We start from the raw sequence: 18,138 nt of genomic DNA on the forward strand, positions 1-18,138 counted from the left end.
TGTAAAAGTTTTTTATCAGTTTCCATGAATTTGATAGAATTATTGGAAACTTTAATCTTATTTTAAGGAGTTTATATATTGGGAATGACCCTAAAAATTACTGCTTTGTGAAAAAAACATCTTTATAAAGTCATGCGTCATATGATTCTATATAGTTGCTTGCAAACTTGTTGTTAAAATGGTAAATTATAACAAAACGATTTTCAAGATTTGTCTCAGGACTGACGAACAACGGAATATACCACCAAAATGTCTATCAATCTAACTTTCAGAGGAAATGACTGTAGGATATCATGGTTGGCTTTGATTTAATGTGTGTTCTAACACATCTTACAATTATTGGCCTTACAATTCTTGGAGTAAAGAAAAGGTCATTATACATGAACATGTATATTGTTGAGTATAATACTGATTAAAATGGACTCTGCGAGTACAGACGCTTTATACTTCATGCTCTCTAAGTTTAGGTTTTTTATATTTAAGACCCCTTACGAAGGCAATCACTATCTCAAAGCAAGTCCACTTTGCAAATAAAACGATGACAATATTATTGTTTGTATTAGTTTACAAACCTTCTTTCCCGTCCTTGTCCTTGTCTTTATCTTTCTTGTAAGCAGTGAGCTGGGCTTCTTCACAGAACGGGTTCTCCTGGGTGTTTGCTGCGCGTCGACCAGTTAAATTTGATCCTAATAGTAACCCTCGTAGGTTCCCATAATATGATGCGAACTTCTCAGATAGCGACACCCTATAGATAGATATATTAATAGTTAATTTATTGTATACCTTCTTTTATATCTCAGGAAGTAAAAACCTCCCGATGAACAAGAACTTTTAATAAAAAAAATAATTGATGTTAGACATGGTAGATGCATACGTTTAGTTGGAAAACCTCCCTATGAACAAGAACTTTATGTGTAATTAAAATAATTAATGGCAGGTGCATACGTTTAACTAGTTCTGGCTTCCAAAACTTAATAAGCTGCTTTTTAACATTTTTGTTTTTCATCTGATGCCGCATTTGTCACATATATAAAGGAGTACGCAGAAGACCTTAAGCTAACATTTAATCAACATCGATATGCTTGTTCAGCAAAATCAATCAAATATCCATAAATATAATCGTTCTTCTAGAAATGATGCATTGTTATGGACGATGAATCATTATAATTGAGCTTAATTTTATATCTACCGGCAATGGCCCCTTATATTTGTCTTGTGTATGAACTCGATGCAAATTCTATGCCTTAGGATAAAGATATAAGCCATAAATTTTAACTTTAAAGTGATCATCTTATACCTAAGCTCATTAGTATATTAGGAAATTAGATACAGATAATTCATTTTTCTAAGACTAGATATTTACGTGTATAAAAATCATGTATGCTATCAGCTTGAATTAGGAAATATACTGACTATGAAAACCTGCAAGAGTTGTACATTAGTTAAATGCATGTTAACTGCACTATCGTTACAATTTACAATAACTCTTTAACAGCAACATATGATTGTAATTGGGCTAAACACACATAGGTAAATGGCATGTGTAGATTTAAACGATTAATTGTGCGCTGGTTAGAATAAAAAAGTCATCAAAAAGAGATTACAGTTCTTCTTACAGAACAACAAATCTTCGCTGCAGTGTATATAATATTTCTATAAATACCTGGATACATGCCAGAATTATTGTATCATGTAAATAACAGAGGTTGTTTGTCAGTAAGACAATTTATTGAATATACCTGGAAATGAGTGTTTTGTATGATGGTACTTTAGAAGAATATTTGCTGTTTTTAACAATACCTGTGTTAATTTGTTCTTCCTGTTATCTCGAAATGAAAGTTATTTCTTTTTAAATATTCAAGATTCTCCCCTGCTGTTTTGAAGTTTTATGATAAATAGAAAATTGAAATATCTGTTGAAATAGGAAGTGTTGGATTTTTTTGTTTGGCAAACTAGGAATCCTATTTTTATATAAATAACGTAAAAAGCAATAAACTGTAACTAGTATGTCCTATATGTATATCTATATCTAGGGTTAGTAATGCCTACTTTATGTATACTTTAACTTAACAATATTTTATACTGTTAAATGTTCAAAGGGGGATTAGACCGTGATGCAGTGGTGCACAAAAGCAAAGTAATGATATCATTATCTGTCAAGAACTAATGCGTAGGAAAAGCAATTCATAATTTTAACATACGGTTCTGCCTATAGGCATGCAGGGGCAAAGCGTATAATAATCTAATACAGATTAAATCAATATCTCTATTTAACTCTGAATCTGCTGGTGATTACAGAATCTACCCGTGTAGCCAGTGCACACCAAGATCATTCAGCATATTATTGCCGTCTGATCACGGTCAGTACATATTTGAAATTTTCCGATATATAAAAAGATGAATAATCTTGTCCAGATCATATATTTACCGTGCTTTGGGCTAAAACAATGCCGATGTCACTTGAAACTGGACTATCAGAAGTATACAAAGTGCTTAATCAATATTTATATCATTAAATAATGCATTTTGAAACTTACTGATCATTGACTGAGTAAGCATAAGATTCTTGGTATTCAAAACTCTGTGAAAAGGATTTGACTTCTAGTTACACCTGATTGATTATCAAAAGTGTGAACTGAAAACCAAGTCATTTAAAAATGAATGATTCACTTAAGGTCTAACACGTGTAAATCATTTGATAAACGAGAAACATTTTGGAGCACTGCATACACACGTATACTAAGCTTTTCAAATGCAAACTATTTCTGTTTTTAATTTCGTAATTAACATTTGTAATAAACATATGTGTGAATAATTTAAATTAATGAAGTATACATACTGCGGTTAAATATGAAAATACCGTTTAAATAAGCTTGCAATGAAACAATAAAGGTATTGCAACAAAGGAAAGGCTATTTCATGTATGTACATGTAAGTATAAAATAGATTTCAGTCTTAATAACTTGATGAGTACAAACTCAGCTTAACCTCAGCTTATGAACTAATATCTGCCTGTAAATATGTATTCATGCAAAATAAACTCAAACCATGGACACAAATACAATGTTCCTAATGGAACGTGACAAAAAAAACGGGCATGCCATTCAATGACACAGGGAAATATTAATTTCACATTAACATCACGTGACAACATGGCATTCAATCACCTAGAAAATACTCACATAGCACCGTGGTGAGAAGTGAGTTACTATATGCAAAGCAATATTTGAAACAAATCATCAACTAAAACATATACGTTAAGTATAACAACACCTACATGAACAACAATAACAACAAATGGACAGCATAACCTTGACATTCATCAATAGAAACATTCTATAAGTCTATTATAATACAAATAGGTTACCTGGGTTCCGTTTGGATATCGTATTTGTCTTTCTTATTCATGTTTTAAACCGTTAAACTTTCACTGATATACGCGAAAATGTATCGTTTTCAAGTTTTAACACATAGGAATATAAATCCTGGAAACCATTTTACAGGTTTAACACTCTAAGCCTCGAGGAAAATATCAGCTGCTATGTTATTATTTTAGTTTTTGCCTCTTTGGCAACATACATACACAGCTTCAATATAAACTCCTACGCTAGGATGTACCTGTCGGAGAGCGATTGAAACTTTATGTAAAATTCCTCCATTGATAGTAAACCTACTGGGATCTAGGAACTAAGCAGGAAACGATGTTTTAGCCGGGTTTAGATAGTTTCCTTAACGATCCCAAATTTGCTTATTGAAGCTTCTTAAGAACTTTTAATTTCGAAGGATTTTTTTTTTAAATATTATTTATTTATTTTTATTTATTGTTTATTTATTTATTTTTATCTGTTTGTTTATTATTTATTCATATATTATTTACTTTTATTTAATGAATGAATGAATGAATGAATGAATGAATGAATGAATGAAAATGAATGAATGAATGAATGAACGAACGAACGAACGAACGAACGCACTAATTAATTTTTGATTGATTTTTTATTTTTATTTATGTATTTATTTATTTATTTGCATTCTGGAAAAAAATCGAAATCGCACATTTTTATACAATATTTTCTGACAGGTTTCGTTTTCAACAATTCTTTATCGACAGTAGGTATATGTAGGTGTTGGGCAGGGAGATTAACATATTTTTACCTGACATGCCCTTAAACACAGTTACATGTGTTTCACTTCTCAATATATACAAGATATTCATCTAGTTGTATTAGAGCAAATATTTTATGACTGGCAATAGATGAAAAGTAAATCTTGTATATATATATATAGAAAAAAACTTGAAGTTTCTGTTACAAACTTTTTTACTCCTTTAACCAAACAGTAGTCCGGCAAGACACCTGTGAAAATAAAGAAAATACGGAAAAAAATACGGAAAATATGCTTCATTGCAGTGAAAGATAAAATTTTACAGTGAAAATACTGAAAATGAAAATGCGCATTTTATTTCATCAATATTTCTCAATATTTCATTTATAAGTACATTTATATAAATATAATAAATATATACATACAAAATCTTACATACAGTGCTTCTGAAATTTGATTGGGCAATCATAAAGTTAATTCATTCAGTTTAATATTTCCGTTTCTGTGAATTGTGCGGCCTTTAAAATGGCTGAACTAGCTAAAATCTCATTATTTTTATGCCAAAATGTTCAATAAACAACACATGTTTTAGCAATTAGGATTTATAATGCGTTGGGCATATGAGCAACATAGACCACTGTGGAATCTGTGCTCCATTTTCAAAGCGCAACATATTCGTTACAAAAGAACATAGATAAGATTTACTAGTTTCCTAACATACAAAATAATTGAAATTTGATTTTATAGTCATCAATAAAAGTAAAGGATCCATTGAAACATAAATGTAATCAGACAAAAAATTTCGTTTCATTTCAAATTATTGTAACAACAGAAGTGCAGAGGGAGGGAGGAACGCTCTTATTTATGGGAGCAATTTGATATATTAATAAACGTAGTGTGTCTGCACAATACATACAAATACTGCATTGTATGAGTGTAATATACATACAAAAAATGCAACGCGCGCAAAGGTAAAGAAAATATGAATTGCTTAACAGAGCTGCATTGCACACATACAGTTACATGTGCATTATATAAAATACCACGAGATTGCTTGTTAGAGCAAACCCACTATAAAAGACGGTCCAGGTATTTTTTCATCCATAACATTTTCATTACTTCAGTGTTGCGCCGTTATGTGTCGTAACGACGCAAAATGTCGCACTTGCCGCTGAATGTCGCACTAATGACGCTAAATGGCACACTACAGCCACTTTAAATGTCTCAAAATATTTTGCCGTTAAATTTTAACAACAGTACTGTTAAATATCGCAATGTTAAAACTTATGTTAAGCAACTGGTATTATGTCAATATTAACGTTGGGTGACTAACTAACAATCAGATAGGAAATATGTGTTACTAGCGGCCTAGCGGCGTGAAATTGTACAGTTAAAGAAATGTTATAAAAATGGTATTTAATGAAGTTCTTGTTATTTAAAAGATATATTTATAAACAAAGGATTACTATGAGAGATCTTTTATCATTTTTGTGAAATAGCGGTCAAACTTGTCATAAATATGGTTGATATTTTTGCTTATAACATACGCGTTATTTCATACTTGTTCGTGTTTTTGATAATATCGATTTTCCGAACAGAAGCACATAGAAAATCAACGGACTTGATCAAAGGCTTATATATGGTGTACAATATCTAAAACAAATATGAATGGTCCTTAATGAAGTTTTAAAACAATTTTTTTCGGGTCCCATCCATTTTTATTTCTTCCCGTCCAAACGATAAGGATATGTCAGGTAATTATCCGTTACTAACTTTAAAAATATATCTTTTGCTTACACATTTATGAACAATAACTTATGATTATAGCATGGGGTTATGGTCATACCCTAATTGATTACCTCTTTGTAATTGGATGAAACTGAAAGGTTAAAAAAATGGATAGATGGTTGGGATTCTATTGCTAGCACACGTGTAAATTAGTCGTTATTCTTGTAAATTAGTCGTTATTCGGGTGAAAAAATCGTTGCCAGGTTCTGTCATTTTAACGGTATTATTTGTTTAAGTTCAATACGTGATCAAACATTGATTTGTATTAACATTTGTACAATAATTGGTTATGATTTAAAACCTGAGAAACTCCCCTCCCCCATGCCTGCAGCTTATCCGTACATGTTTCGCCTCCAACTCCTCTAAGCCCAACACCGGGGAATATCAATGCTTAAAGGGAATGTACTATTCGCCGGTCTCCGGTAATTCCCGGTCTCTTCCTGTCTATTTTGGCTGGGATTTACTAGAGACCGGCGTATAGTATCACACGTTTATTGTCCGGTCTCTCCCGGTGTTTAGGGATAGTTTTATTTGATATCGTAACAAATAAATAGGATTTTCCTTATAAAATGAATGTTTGTAACTTAGTTTGGCACAGATCATCTTTCAAATTATTTATTATAATACATAAACATACAATTCTAAAAATAGCAATAGCATGCATTTTATTTATGTCAGATAAAAATAATAAATATATACAATAATAGAATAGAAAAATCAATCATTATTAAAAATATTACTATATCATGGCAGCATATATGTGTTGATGTCGCGTTAGAATCGAAATAATATATCCAAATCGGTGATTGTATTGCTTGATAAAATGACTGTTTGTCGTTCGGATGCGTATCATTATATCACTCGTGTTATTGAGCAATAAAATCACAGTTTGGAATATAATATTTCTTAAATAGACAATGTTGACCTTGAATGAGCAAATGCGACCTTGATCCTGGATGTAGGGGTCTGGTTTTTGCACATGACACATCGTCTTATCATAACAAATTCTTGTGCTAAGTTCTTACAAATTCCTTTGATAAATGACAAAGTTATGGACCGAACACGAAAGTGTTCACGAAAGTGACAGACGGCCGTCCGAACAGACGGAGCCTAATATTACTATACCCCCCTTTTTTCTTCTAAAAGGCCGGGGACAATAATAAGAAGATCTGCACTGATCGGGCCAGTAAATATGATACTATTCGCCGGTCTTTAGTAAATCCGAGTCAAAATAGACCGGGAGAGACCGGAGACCGGAAAATAGTAAATCCCTCTTTCAAGGAGTAACTATCTCCATCCAACCGTTTTGCACATAATTATTATAAATATATAGAGCTCGAAAAGATTTCATAGCCTTTTCATCACAGGCTTTAGCATTGATGAGATAGTCGTCCTCATATGTAAGCCATGGCCAGGTTTTTAAGTTATTTCTTTACCATTTAGCATCATCTGGAGGTAAATCTGTAAAAGAAATGGGAAAATGCTTTTAGGGAATATCAATGTCCTGTAAACCACATGTAGTTATGTCTGACAAGATTTAAATCTGCGTATTTAAAAAAAATATACATGACAACTAAAACTTTGTAACAGCTTCCTGATCATGACTTATAATATATCAGAACGCAAACACTCGCTTTGAAATCATATTTCAAAGTTACGCCATTAACAACTCCGCTTCAAAAACTAACCACGAAAACTTTGTAGAGTCTATATATGTACATTGATATAAACTGAATTAAAGTACTCATTAATAAACACCGTTGTTTCGTAATAAACTAAATAAATCCCTCACCATTTTCCGCTTACTAAACAAATCCATTAATTAATATACATGTATATCTCTAAAAAAAAATATGATTAAACAAACAACGGGTGGCTGAACTGAAGTTTACACGTAAACAACCAAGTTTACGATTAATTCACAAGGTCTATGCTACTAGCTTGTTACTGTTACGTTCATATATTATATTCCCTGGGAAAAAATACCAATAGCTAGCCGATCTTTCGCTCATTTTTAAAGATAATTTTGATTTTCAGTATTGGCTTGGCATTCACAGACTTTCAGAATAAGTACCGTAATGGCGGATGGTCACGTGACAAACAAAATGGCGGCCGTCTAACTTTTGATTATGAAAACGTTCATAAATAAAATACTCATCAAACCGCACACTGTTTTCTTTATTTCGCAGGATTAAGTATATCCCAGACTTTCTAACATTTAATGATGTAATTACCATTTTATGCATTTGCTTAATTGCTTGTAAACATTTTAACAATAAGTACTGGAGACATAATTTGCTGTCTTACTTTTTCGACAGCGGTAAATCGTTTCAGCAGTTATTTTTATATTGCGCAATAATACTACGGGGCTACAGCGTTTTTATCAATCAAATACGTTCATATTTCAACTTGAATTTGGAAAGGCTAAATATGGAAATTTTTAAGATATCCCGACAAAGTATGGGAGTTTCATAGGATCAACTTCATGTACTATTTCTTGAGCTGTTATTCGGTTGAGGACACTTGCTCGATTGTAGCCGACAAAATCCCATTTGTAGATGACATATAGCTCTGAACGCGCCTGAAGACCGTCTACCGTGTGAAGAAACATTTTGAGAATAACGAATTTTGAAAATGTTGTTAAAAATTGTTTTTTTTATAAACAAAATGGCGCCGTTAATGTGTCGGTTTGAAAATACACAGGGTGATAATAAGAACGGCGAGTGCATTGTTGTAGAATAATGCACGCTTCCGGCCTTCTTTGTTTATGTAGAAACATTTCCGATTGTGTTAGAATTCCTAAATAATACGTACAGATAGCCGTTTAAATCGCCCTTCCGTTTTATCTCGGAAATGCCGTTCTCTCGTTTTTCAGTACACCACATCAATTTGCCAGGCATATATTTGTTAGGTGTATTCATTTTGCATTTACTTTTTTCAAAATGTAGCATGTCTCCTCCCGCGCATGATGACGTTGACAAAGGGCGAGCCTGGATTATTCTAATGGCTGTTTACTCTCTGGTGATATTTCTCAGCACCACGTTATATATGAATGGATTATACCTAGCTGTTTTAGTGGACCTCTATCACGAAGATCTTACGAAAACCTCTATGATTGGTGCACTGAATTCGGCTCTTCTCAATCTAATGGGTAATATTTTCATCACTTTTCATCAAAAACAGGGTAATTCATGAATAGTATACATTTGTTACAGATGCATAATTTACAAGTACCATAAAGTCCCCCAATGGCTTTCAGATAAAAGTAGAGCATGCATGCTCGTTGATTGCCTACATAGGTATTGACGACAGGGAAAGGGATAATGATGAAAATGTCATATTATCTTGGCCGATTTGTGCCATTCGTGTGTTCGCCCCTCGCCGCTGCCATTTTAATTTGTTAATTCTCAACTTTTCGCTTGGCGGAGTCGCGGGGCGAAAACACGCTAATTATTGGGGTCGCGGGGCGAAGTTTTATTTTATTAAACTTCGCCCGCGCCCGCCGTTTTATTTATATAAACTTCCCCCTTCGGCCCCGATAATTAGCGTGTTTTCGCTGCGCGCACCCGCAATTTTAACTTGTTTCTTCTCGACTTTTCATTTGGCGGGGTCGCGGGGCGAAAACACGAATGGCACAAATCAGCCATCTTATTATATTCAAATGCTCGTTTATTGGTTACATTTTTTTCTGGCGTTTCATATTGTAACCACAGGGAAAGTGTTTTTTACAGTGATACAAAAGAGAACATCAAAACACTTAGCAGTCTGATTTATACTCTGGAGTTACATCTCTTTGTACACTGGTCCGATGTTCTCAAAGCCGCTAAGGTGAAGGTGTTTTAGCAAACAACTGTTCGTGGAACTTCAGAGTACCTTTACACGGCTGAAAAATACACTCGTCACAGCCATTTATAAACGTCACGATTTCTCAATGAAAATTGGCATTTCAAACGTGCTATGTCAATAAACATTTATGTTGTAGATGTCGTCAGATAACATTTCATAAGTATTATGAGTTAATTTACAATATCCAAACTTAATTATTCAGTAACATGTCGTCTGTAAATGACGTGTAAGTTTTATCCCTGATGATGTTACAATTGGAAAGACAGAATGTATGGTTAATACAACTGAAAACTTTACAGCAAAAGCAGATATGTTTAAAATCACTATGAATGTCAAAATCCAATCATATCTTTTTATATTTATGGTGCTTTTGTTATTTTGATTTATCATTTAGGTCCAGTTGTTTCAGTATTCGTGGATATATACAGCTGTAGAACTTGCATGTTTGTTGGTGGGATTCTACTGAGTATTTCCTATTTTGCCAGTTTCTTTTCGAAGAACATCAACGTTTATATCTTCACCATAGGAATCGTCGGAGGTATGTTTAGATATGTTAAATACAAACGAAATATATCGCAATTTTCAGATCACTACGGTGGTAATTTGTTGGCACTGACTATATAATATATTGACTGCATTATGGGAATTTGCGCATTCACACCCTATAGTGATGATGGTTTTATTTTGTTGAAGATTATATTTTGTAGTAAAAATATGAAAAACAAGATCAACAAGGAAGGGCGGGGTTTAATGAACGCACCCCCCACACGGCCCAGTAACACGGGACCAGCGGCAAGGTGCCCAGCAGGACAAGTCTTGTTGTTATACGAAAAAGCATACCAAACAGAATTTTGTGACTGGAATATATATTTACCTTTCGACACTGTAAAGACATAATGATTTTACCATGAATTTTTTTCTACCCTCATCCAACCTGTTTAATATTTTTACATTCTTAAACATTTCAGGTATCGGGAACGCGTTTAGCGCAATGCCACCCTCTGTTTTTATTGCATATAACTTTGAGAAATGGAGGAATTTTACACTTTCTTTTAAAGAGGTTCTTGTCGGTGTTGGCATGTTTATTGCATCACCATTGCTATTTTGGTTAATAGATACATTTGGAATAAACGGCTCTTTTCTAATCGTCAGCGGGATCAATTTACAGATATGTGTTGTATCCTTAATATGCTGGCCTAATTCAAAAGAACGGAATTTGATAAAAATGAAGACAAAGCAAACCAATAGGGACCACTCAACTTGTAAAACAATATGCCAAAATTTGAAATCGAGTATTAAGTTGAGTTTGATTCTTTTAAAGAACAGACAATTAGTTTTATTTATGCTAAGTACGTTATCCTGGAATTTTATATTATCAGCATGTTCATTACACTTACCTAGATATATGGTAACGAGAGGGTTTGGTGATGCATCAGTTGTGTCGGTGATGACAGTGTTCAGTGTATCAAACACTCTAGGACGGTTGTGTGCCGCTGCAACTGTGGGCAGCGGAGGAATTGATAGCAACATACTTCAAATAGGAATGTTAGGCGTTCTAAGTTTTTCAACAATTTTGTTTCCATTATACGGGGGATGGTCATATTCAGCGTTTGTGTTGGCTGTATTGAGTGGGTTTTATTGTGGGGGACCTAATGCTTTGTTGACACCTATAACTGTTGGTTTAATTGGAATAGAGAAAATGTCTAGTGGTTATGGACTTCTTACTTTCTTCAGTGGTATAGGTGTTCTGACGGGACCTCCAGTACTTGGTAAGATGTTTCATTTTTTTTTCAATAACTTTATTGTATAATACAATTACGAATTTGTCTTTCTATTTTGCAAAATATACTGTATTTAGTTGATAGTAAAAGGTGTTATTTTTGTGAATTTCAACTTGAGAGCGTTGAAGATTTTAGAAACATTTAGTGCAGAGTCATGCCTGGATATAGTTTGTTTCATGCAAGCTTTATAGTTTTGTTTGATGTATATATATTTTATTTTGAAATACGCCATAATTTTTCTATATCATATTTAATTATACTTTATTTTGTTTTAAGCGATAGTTTATAGCTTGACAGATTCGTATGATTACAGCTTTATGACAATAGGTATGTTTACTTGCTGTTGTGCTATATTGACTCTTACTGATATATTGTTATTAACTTCGTGTATTTTATATACTTTGTATCAAAGGGACCCGGCACAGTGTTGGGATAGTGTAAAAAGGTAATTCTAGAAAAAAAAATTGAACTTTATATATAATATATATTATATATAATGTTTAATTTTTTTCTAGAATTACTTTTTTACACTATCCCAATACTGTGCCGGGTCCCTTTGCTTTGTATAATTGTAAAATATGTAGCTTTCAGACATAAAATATACTAGTGCCAGTACTTGCTTTAATATCTTTACTGGTTAAATTCATATAATATGTGCTCATGCATTATCAATAGAATGTAAGCGACATTTGATCTTTTAAGGAGAATTTAATGTTCCTACAGCATGTACAGGTTTCTTTATATACCAGTCGGACTTTTTATTTAATATTGAAATGTTGTTTTAAGTTTAATTGTTAGCTTCTAAACATTGAATCCTTGGGCGGCGTGGCCGAGTGGTTAACGCGTCGGACTAGTAATCCGCGTGGGTTCAAACCCTGTCAGGGGCAAACCGTTGTTTCCTTGACCAAGAAACTTTTACATTCATTGCTCAGTACTGGTTGGTTCCAGGAACGGATTCTCGAGAGTGTTTTAATAAGCTTATAGCTTCCAACACAATCGAACTAATTTAAATTTGTATAAACTAAACTAAATCGAAACATGACCTGCACATAAGATAGCGATTGTTGCACTGTGCTCGAGTGAATATACATGTTTTTGTGGCATTATTTGAAGATGTACATGTAATAGTATTTTCAATACTGACCAGTTTGGTATATATACTTTTTCTGAAGATAACATGAAAGGTGCCATACATAGGTTAATTGAATATCTTATATCTCGATATTGAGAAGTGTAATAAAACTAGTATAGTTTTAAACATAGAATATGTTATATATTTCAGGATTTGTTGTCCTACTTGGAATGTTTAGTAGTTTGATGGCATTTAGTAAAGCGTATACTCCAGAAAACACACGTATTGAGATTGATGTTGCACAAAATGATACTGTTGTTACATCTACCTTATTAGACGACCAGGAACAATAGAAGATGCTTTGCTTGATAAAAATAGTAGAGAAGATTTACAAACTGATTTACAAAATGTCAAGTTTGAAAGTGATACATCCGATTACGTTGACATTGTACACTTACATAGACTTGTAAGCATTTCAACAAATAAATAAAAGTATCCGTCTACTTATTTTTCGTGTCGTGACAGACCAAACCTGGGCAACATATTTAAATAATAATGGTAATAATGTGTGTGTAGTACAAATTCATATCTGTGCAGCCTGGTCAAACTTTTGTTATGGACAAATTTTCAGTCATACCTGCCTCTCAGCTTTACTTATGGAGGAAGACCTCGGGTCCATTTCAATGCATTATTTCAGGCGCAAGTTCACGACGTTCTGTAATTAATCTTGGTAGCTGTCTCACAAGAATCATCAGTCACAACCAAGATTCAAACCCACAGCGGTAAGGGACAAGTGGTTCAAAGCTAACAAACTTTACCACTTGTCCACGGAGGCACCTGATCAAGATCTACAAAGTGGCCTACTCAAATTGAAAATTCAGTTACCAAATAGACAGATCAAAATTCAAAGGAGGTCATTTTTATTTCAACATTTAACCACGTTTATGTTCATTTGCTTTGTTTTGGGTTTTACGTCACATCGACACAGTATATGTCATATCGCGACGTTCCAGCTTTACTGGTGGAGGAAGACCTCAGGTGCCCTTCCGTGCATTATTTCAGCACGAACGGGCACCTGAGTAGAACCACCGACGTTCCGCAAGCTAGCTGGATAACTTCCTCATATGAAAGAATCCAAAGTCGCTGTCGGGATTCGAACCCACAGCGGTGAGGGGCAAGTGATTTGAAGTCAACGACCTAAACCACTCGGCCACGGACGCCCCGTTAATGTTTATACAGCATTATCCAATCCTCAAGGCCACATTATAAATAAATAAAACAACACATTCATCTTTTTACAAAATTTTAAATATAAAAACAATTTAGCGAAACAGTCTGCATATCTGTTCAAAGTATTGACAGACAGCTTAAAATTTCCTTTGTTCTTTATCCTTTTAAACAACACTTTCTGTTAAAATAGACAATAATTCGTTAAATAACTTACATAAATAACACATTACAAATAATTTACAACATGTTAAATATATGACAACAAAAACAAATATAATGTAAGAAACAATCATTTGCTTATCTTAAAGTTTAAGTTATATTAAAATTTCTATTTGATTGTTAAGTACCAACACTCACTGTAAGTCATATGGTGACTTTTCAGCTTTATTGCCACAGGCAGAGTTCAGGTGCTCATTCGAGCATTATTTCCGGCTGAGTGTAAGAGAGCTCGAGTGCTGCTTCACATGACAGAGTCCAAAGACCTTGATGAGATTCGAACAATCAACAGTGACGGCCAGGCAATTCAAACTCTACAACCTAAACGTCCTCAGTGAATATTTCTATCTATACCGATTTTATCCAATTTGATCTTACCAAAAATAAAAGTAGAATACAAATGGTAGGAGAGGAAAAGGTGTCACAATTATCATTTCCTAATAGTATCACAATTATCATTTCCTAATAACAAAAATAAAATATACATTCAATCCATCCCTTTAAATATGAGGCAACATAAAAATTTCAACCATTACCTTTAAATATGGGGCAAATGAATATCTCACACATGAAAAAAATCAACAGGTAATAAACCTCGCCAAATTCTTCTCTAAAATTCTGAGAACATAAAGTTCATGGACATGATATGCTATAATGAAACATAAGAAATATAACATTTTTTGTAACATCAATTCTATCTTTATTTTTTTTATCAAAACATCACAGCACTTCAAGAAATATAAATCAAACACAGTTAGACCAAGGTGTGTTCTGTTTTCATAAAATTCAAATGATGTCATCCCAAACCTGTGTACATGTATATTATATGATAAAATTTAGATTAAAAAATGACCTTGATAGACATTGAGCCATTGACTACGTCAATGTCAAGGTTGTATTTACACAGTTGCCATGTAGAAAAAAAACGTTTATATGTCGTGTACATATGGAAAGTCACTGATGTTGTAGAACACAAAGTCCCTTACTTAAAGAACAATTTGTTTACGGAAAAAAAATGCCTCTCAGTGTATTAACAATTATTTTTTTTTTTACTTAAACAAATTTCTAAAATGTGTGCTCCATACCGTACTAAAAAATGATACACAAAATGCAATTGCTACTTTTTAATTAAATTCTACTCTAGATTTTGTTTCTGTAGGTAATATGTGCTTCATATGGTACATAAAAAAATCAGAAATTCATTTCAAAATGCAATATGTATTTTCAAATAAAATCTATTCTTGATTTGAGCTGTGTCATGACAAAACCAACATAATAGGTTTGCGACCAGCATGGATCCAGACCAGCCTGCGCATCCGCGCAGTCTGATCAGGATCCATTCTGTTCGCTTACATACCATATAACAAGTAGAGAAACTGATAGCGAACAGCATGGATCCTGATCAGACTGCGCGGATGCACAGGCTTGTCTGGATCCATGCTGGTCGCAAACCCACTATGTTGGTTTTGTCGTGATGCGGCTCATTTTATTTCTACAGGTAAATTAGCTGAAAATTAAATCTATAAAACCTTCATTGAGATAATAGTTATAAAAGATATAAAAGAGAAATATTGTTACAATAAAACAAAAATTTATTTCTTATCATTAATTTTCACACAATGTTTCCCTGCTCATTCATGTATATGAAACACATGCATTATGTACATGTATAATTTCTTAGATAATAAATAATTTGATATACATTCAACATAACAAGATCTAGGAGAAAACAATGCCCTGCACCGTAACAAATAAAGATGAACTATTTTTAAAAGAAAATAGCTACAAAAGATTTATCTTAATTAAGAATGCTGCAGGACTGAATGAAGCTTTGTTAACAATAGGCCGACATTTACTTATGCATTATCTGAAAACTAAATGAAAGAAAACCCATAAAACAATTTACTGGAAGTTGAACTTAGTGAGGCAGATCCTACGATGGTCATGTGGTGGCTTTCAAGTTTTTTTCCGGTTAAGAATGACCTCATGTGACCTTCTTATATTCACTTTTTACAATATTTCTGGCATGTGTGGGCACCCATAGAATAACTCTGATACATTAAACTTTATAAAGCTTAAAAGAATTCAAGTGGCTTTTATCTTAATTACAAAGAAACATAAAATAAATTTATTACCGGGTATCTAAGGAACTGTCAATGATTATTCGGGACTATAATAATATGTTTACTGTTTTATCTGCATCTATTTTACTATTATATCAAAGTTTTGTGGACATATCTTTATGTCAAAATAGAAAAAGAAAGAATGCACTTGCACTTGCTAAATTATATGCTGAATTATATCATTATTTAAAAATTATTAAAAAAAAATCATATTCTGAAATCTTTCACTCATAAAAGAAGGAAAGAAATAAATCGATCACAGAAAACACATAATCATGCATTTTCAACAGAAATCACATAATGACATATCCATTTTCACTACAAAATGGAAATGAGAAAAAGTGCTCTGAATTAAGATGAGTGATGAGATATAAAAGATATCACATGAGTTGACATAAAGCAACAGTTTCTGTTGTCAAAGGAATTGACATTAAGCCCAACACACATAATTTGCCTTAAGGTTTATAAAATATGAGGGCAAATAAGAAATTACATACATGAAATATCTTGACTTTTTATCTTTAAAGAAATAACAATGTATTTACAATACCAGGGCAATTTATCCATAAAGCATATGTATTTTATAGACATTTAGCATCCTTCAAACACCAGTTATTATTCACTTAATCAATTATAATTTAAATACTGAATATATATTATTGACCATTGTCATCTTTGCAATTGTTAAAAAGGCATCAAAATGTTGGGATCATTTAATTTTGCAATAGAATTTCCATGAAGGAATCTTGTTTTGGTTTTATGATTACTCAAATCAAGTCAGCCTTTTGTTTATTACAAATAAACATACATACACATTGGTCAAATTTATGTCTCATGATTCATTTAACAACAAAATTGAACATTTCTTTAGTGTAAAGACTAACATGAGCTAAACAATGCACACTATATATCAATTACTCTTCTAATGTGAACATCAAGAAAGAAATTACCTATGACCTCTGATGGTACCTATAAAATGTTATCAAGAATAGTTGTGCATATAGCTGTTTTGAAAACAAGATTTTTGAACTATCATTTAACCTGGACAGATTACACAAATTGGCACAAAATCTAAAAATCACATTAGTCTATACATGTACACTTCAAACTTTCACTAAAAGTGTTGAAAATAAAAATGAGTGTTTGGATGATTAAAAGTTTAATTGGTTAAATGTATTTTTATATCATATATACATCATTTGTACATAAATATACACATAATCTTTTTCAGATATAATGACTTTCATGAATAAGGAATATGTAAAATTTTAGACACCCTGATTCTACACAAATCAACACTTGTGTAAACAAACATTCACATACAATATGCTGTGTATTCTAATCATTATACATGTATATACAAATATTTTTCCTATGTATTACACAAGAATACATGATTTAACAAATATGTTTACGCATTTATATGCCAAGCTTATGCAAGGGTTAAAACGGTTTATAAAACTATATAAAAACTAACAAAGCATTAGACCATATACTTGAAACAATTCTAAATCTGGAATGATAAAAATAAAAATGATGACCTAACATTTAATTGAATTAGAAAATTCATCAACAGAGCATGTTACTAATATAAAGAGGATATTGAATGAGTGTAAGTTCAATACTGAATTTATTATGTGAGCCTCTGGCGAAAAAAATATTATTTTATTCAAAGAGTTCAATAAATTCACTAATAAACTTATATGAATATAAATTTTCTATTTATCACATACCCAAAATAAAGACTGATTTTTACATGAAAAAGGATTATTTTTTCATCATCATGCCTAAAGTATAATGCAAACATTTAGCATGTCTTTACACTACATGTATGTTCTTATAAAGCAAATAATGTCATATCAAAATATATGCACAGCCGTGCAATTCCATTTTAACGGAGTCGTAAAAGCGGCATGGGTATGTGATAAAGTCTGGTATCTGTTTAAGTGGGGTTAGATAGAAAAGAAACTTGCCATAC

At 32.5% G+C, this 18,138-nt stretch overlaps 1 protein-coding gene across 2 annotated transcripts; it reads left to right on the forward strand.

Moving 5' to 3' along the window:
- Positions 1–7,070: 7,070 nt before the first annotated feature.
- On the forward strand, positions 7,071–13,075 carry LOC132744700 (monocarboxylate transporter 2-like). Of its 2 annotated transcripts, XM_060733473.1 has the most exons (6): positions 7,077–7,292; positions 8,841–9,043; positions 10,133–10,276; positions 10,707–11,507; positions 11,796–11,846; positions 12,802–13,075. In XM_060733473.1, the coding sequence occupies exons 2-6, from the start codon at positions 8,842–8,844 to the stop codon at positions 12,942–12,944; spliced, it is 1,341 nt and encodes a 446-aa protein (XP_060589456.1). In that variant the 5' UTR covers positions 7,077–7,292; position 8,841; the 3' UTR covers positions 12,945–13,075. The 2 variants fall into 2 exon arrangements, with proteins under 2 accessions (XP_060589457.1, XP_060589456.1); XM_060733474.1 differs by lacking the exon at positions 11,796–11,846 and having other exon boundaries at positions 7,071–7,292.
- Positions 13,076–18,138: the final 5,063 nt, after the last annotated feature.

This window comes from Ruditapes philippinarum, unplaced genomic scaffold (genome assembly GCF_026571515.1).
Source record: "Ruditapes philippinarum isolate M1 unplaced genomic scaffold, ASM2657151v2 ctg6528_1_1_1_1, whole genome shotgun sequence".
Taxonomy (NCBI): Eukaryota; Metazoa; Mollusca; class Bivalvia; order Venerida; family Veneridae; genus Ruditapes; species Ruditapes philippinarum.

Coding starts and splice junctions, on each gene's coding strand:
- LOC132744700 (XM_060733473.1), top strand. CDS start 8,842: ATGTCTCCTCCCGCGCATGATGACGTTGACAAAGGGCGAGCCTGGATT. Junction 9,044..10,132: donor GGCTCTTCTCAATCTAATGG/GTAATATTTTCA, acceptor TTTATCATTTAG/GTCCAGTTGTTTCAGTATTC. Junction 11,508..11,795: donor GACGGGACCTCCAGTACTTG/GTAAGATGTTTC, acceptor TTTTGTTTTAAG/CGATAGTTTATAGCTTGACA.